Source organism: Austrofundulus limnaeus, unplaced genomic scaffold, assembly GCF_001266775.1.
Source record: "Austrofundulus limnaeus strain Quisiro unplaced genomic scaffold, Austrofundulus_limnaeus-1.0 Scaffold1256, whole genome shotgun sequence".
In the NCBI taxonomy this organism is placed as follows: Eukaryota; Metazoa; Chordata; class Actinopteri; order Cyprinodontiformes; family Rivulidae; genus Austrofundulus; species Austrofundulus limnaeus.
Genome location: NW_013953658.1, coordinates 20,558 through 22,398, shown reverse-complemented (window position 1 = coordinate 22,398; position 1,841 = coordinate 20,558). Strand labels below are relative to the sequence as shown.

Below are 1,841 nucleotides of genomic sequence, written 5' to 3'. Positions count from 1 at the left end.
CTTGTTGTTTCTTGTTATTGTTGTTTCTTGTTGTTATTGTTGTTTCTTGTTGTTAAACTTGTTGTTTCTTGTTATTGTTGTTTCTTGTTGTTATTGTTGTTTCTTGTTGTTAAACTTGTTGTTTCTTGTTATTGTTGTTTCTTGTTGTTATTGTTGTTTCTTGTTGTTATTGTTGTTGTTTCTTGTTATTGTTGTTTCTTGTTGTTATTGTTGTTTCTTGTTGTTATTGTTGTTGTTTCTTGTTATTGTTGTTTCTTGTTGTTATTGTTGTTGTTTCTTGTTGTTATTGTTGTTGTTTCTTGTTATAGTTGTTTCTTGTTGTTATTGTTGTTGTTTCTTGTTATAGTTGTTTCTTTTTGTTATTGTTGTTGTTTCTTTTTGTTATTGTTGTTGTTTCTTGTTGTTATTGTTGTTTCTTGTTATTGTTGTTTCTTGTTGTTATTGTTGTTGTTTTTTGTTATAGTTGTTTCTTGTTGTTATTGTTGTTGTTTCTTGTTGTTATTGTTGTTGTTTCTTTTTGTTATTGTTGTTGTTTCTTGTTATTGTTGTTTCTTTTTGTTATTGTTGTTGTTTCTTTTTGTCATTGTTGTTTCTTGTTACTGTTGTTTCTTGTTGTTATTGTTGTTGTTTATTTTTGTTATTGTTTCTTGTTTCTTGTTATTGTTGTTTCTTATGGTTATTGTTGTTGTTTCTTTTGGTTAAACTTGTTGTTTCTTGTTATTGTTGTTTGTTGTTGTTATTGTTTCTTATTGTTGTTTGTTGTTGTTGTTGTTTCTTATTGTTGTTGTTTCTTGTTGTTATTGTTGTTGTTTCTTATTGTTGTTGTTTCTTGTTATTGTTGTTATTGTTGTTGTTGTTTCTTGTTGTTGTTGTTGTTGTTTCCAGAGCAGAGGGACTTTAAACCTTCTGCGAAGTTGTTTTTATTGTTGACTCTATAAATAAACTGATTTCTGAGGAAAATAACTCAGTTTTTATGAAAGCTTCTGTTGTTTTGGACCAGATGTTTTGGACTCACTTAAACCAAACCCAAACTGGACTTTGGACGGACAGACCAGCAGTAAAGGGACAATCCAGATATTTAGGGCGTGGTTCAGAGTAAAGGTTGTGAGTTATTATCTTACCTGCTGTAGATGGTTCATCCTGACAGAACCGATGAGGAAAAACAACAGGTTCTGATTTGTACCAAAGATACTTTATAAATATTTGTTTACAAACAGCTCTGGTGTTGTTGTCTGTTTGTTGGTTCTGGATCAGACCCTGTATTTAGTAATAAAACCTTTGACCTAAGCTCCTCCCACTGATGACCTTTAACTCCTCCTCCAGATGATTATGGGATGTTGCTGACAGCTGAGGTCCTGCTGGAGGAGTGTCTGCTGGAGAACATGGAGCTGTTACGGAGCTCCACCCCTCTGATGGACAAGACTCAGCCCAGACTGTCAAAGGTCAAAGGTCACCTGAACACCATCCTGAGCAGAGGTCTCCTCACGGTCAGTCCCTGAAGAGATGGTCCCACAGATAAATGTCCTCAGTGTCTTCAGTCAGGTCTGTCCATCCTGTCACCCTCCAGCCCAGGTACCTGAACGAAGCTCTGCTCCTGACCGCCAAAGTCCACTACGTCCAGGCCCGGTACCGAGACGCCCAGGGGATGTGTGCCAGGGTGGGCCTGGAGGAGCTGACTCAGGAGGACCAGCCCACCTACCACCTGCGCCTGCTGGCCGAGGCCTTCGTTATCAAAGGTCAGAGACGAGCTCTGAGAGGTCAGGTGTTTCACAGGTACATCAGGTGTTTCACAGGTACATCAGGTGTTTCACAGGTACATCAGGTGTTTCACAGGTACATCA

The 1,841-nt window shown here is 37.6% G+C and overlaps 1 protein-coding gene across 1 annotated transcript in view; it reads left to right on the top strand.

Moving 5' to 3' along the window:
* The window catches only part of LOC106534727 (tetratricopeptide repeat protein 7A), a gene marked incomplete at both ends in the record, with an annotated part of 30,461 nt that overhangs the window by 8,489 nt on the left and 20,131 nt on the right, over positions 1 to 1,841 (top strand). Inside the window, 2 exon segments of the mRNA XM_014031459.1 lie at positions 1,324 to 1,487; positions 1,568 to 1,736. Coding sequence (XP_013886913.1) covers positions 1,324 to 1,487; positions 1,568 to 1,736 — 333 coding nt within the window.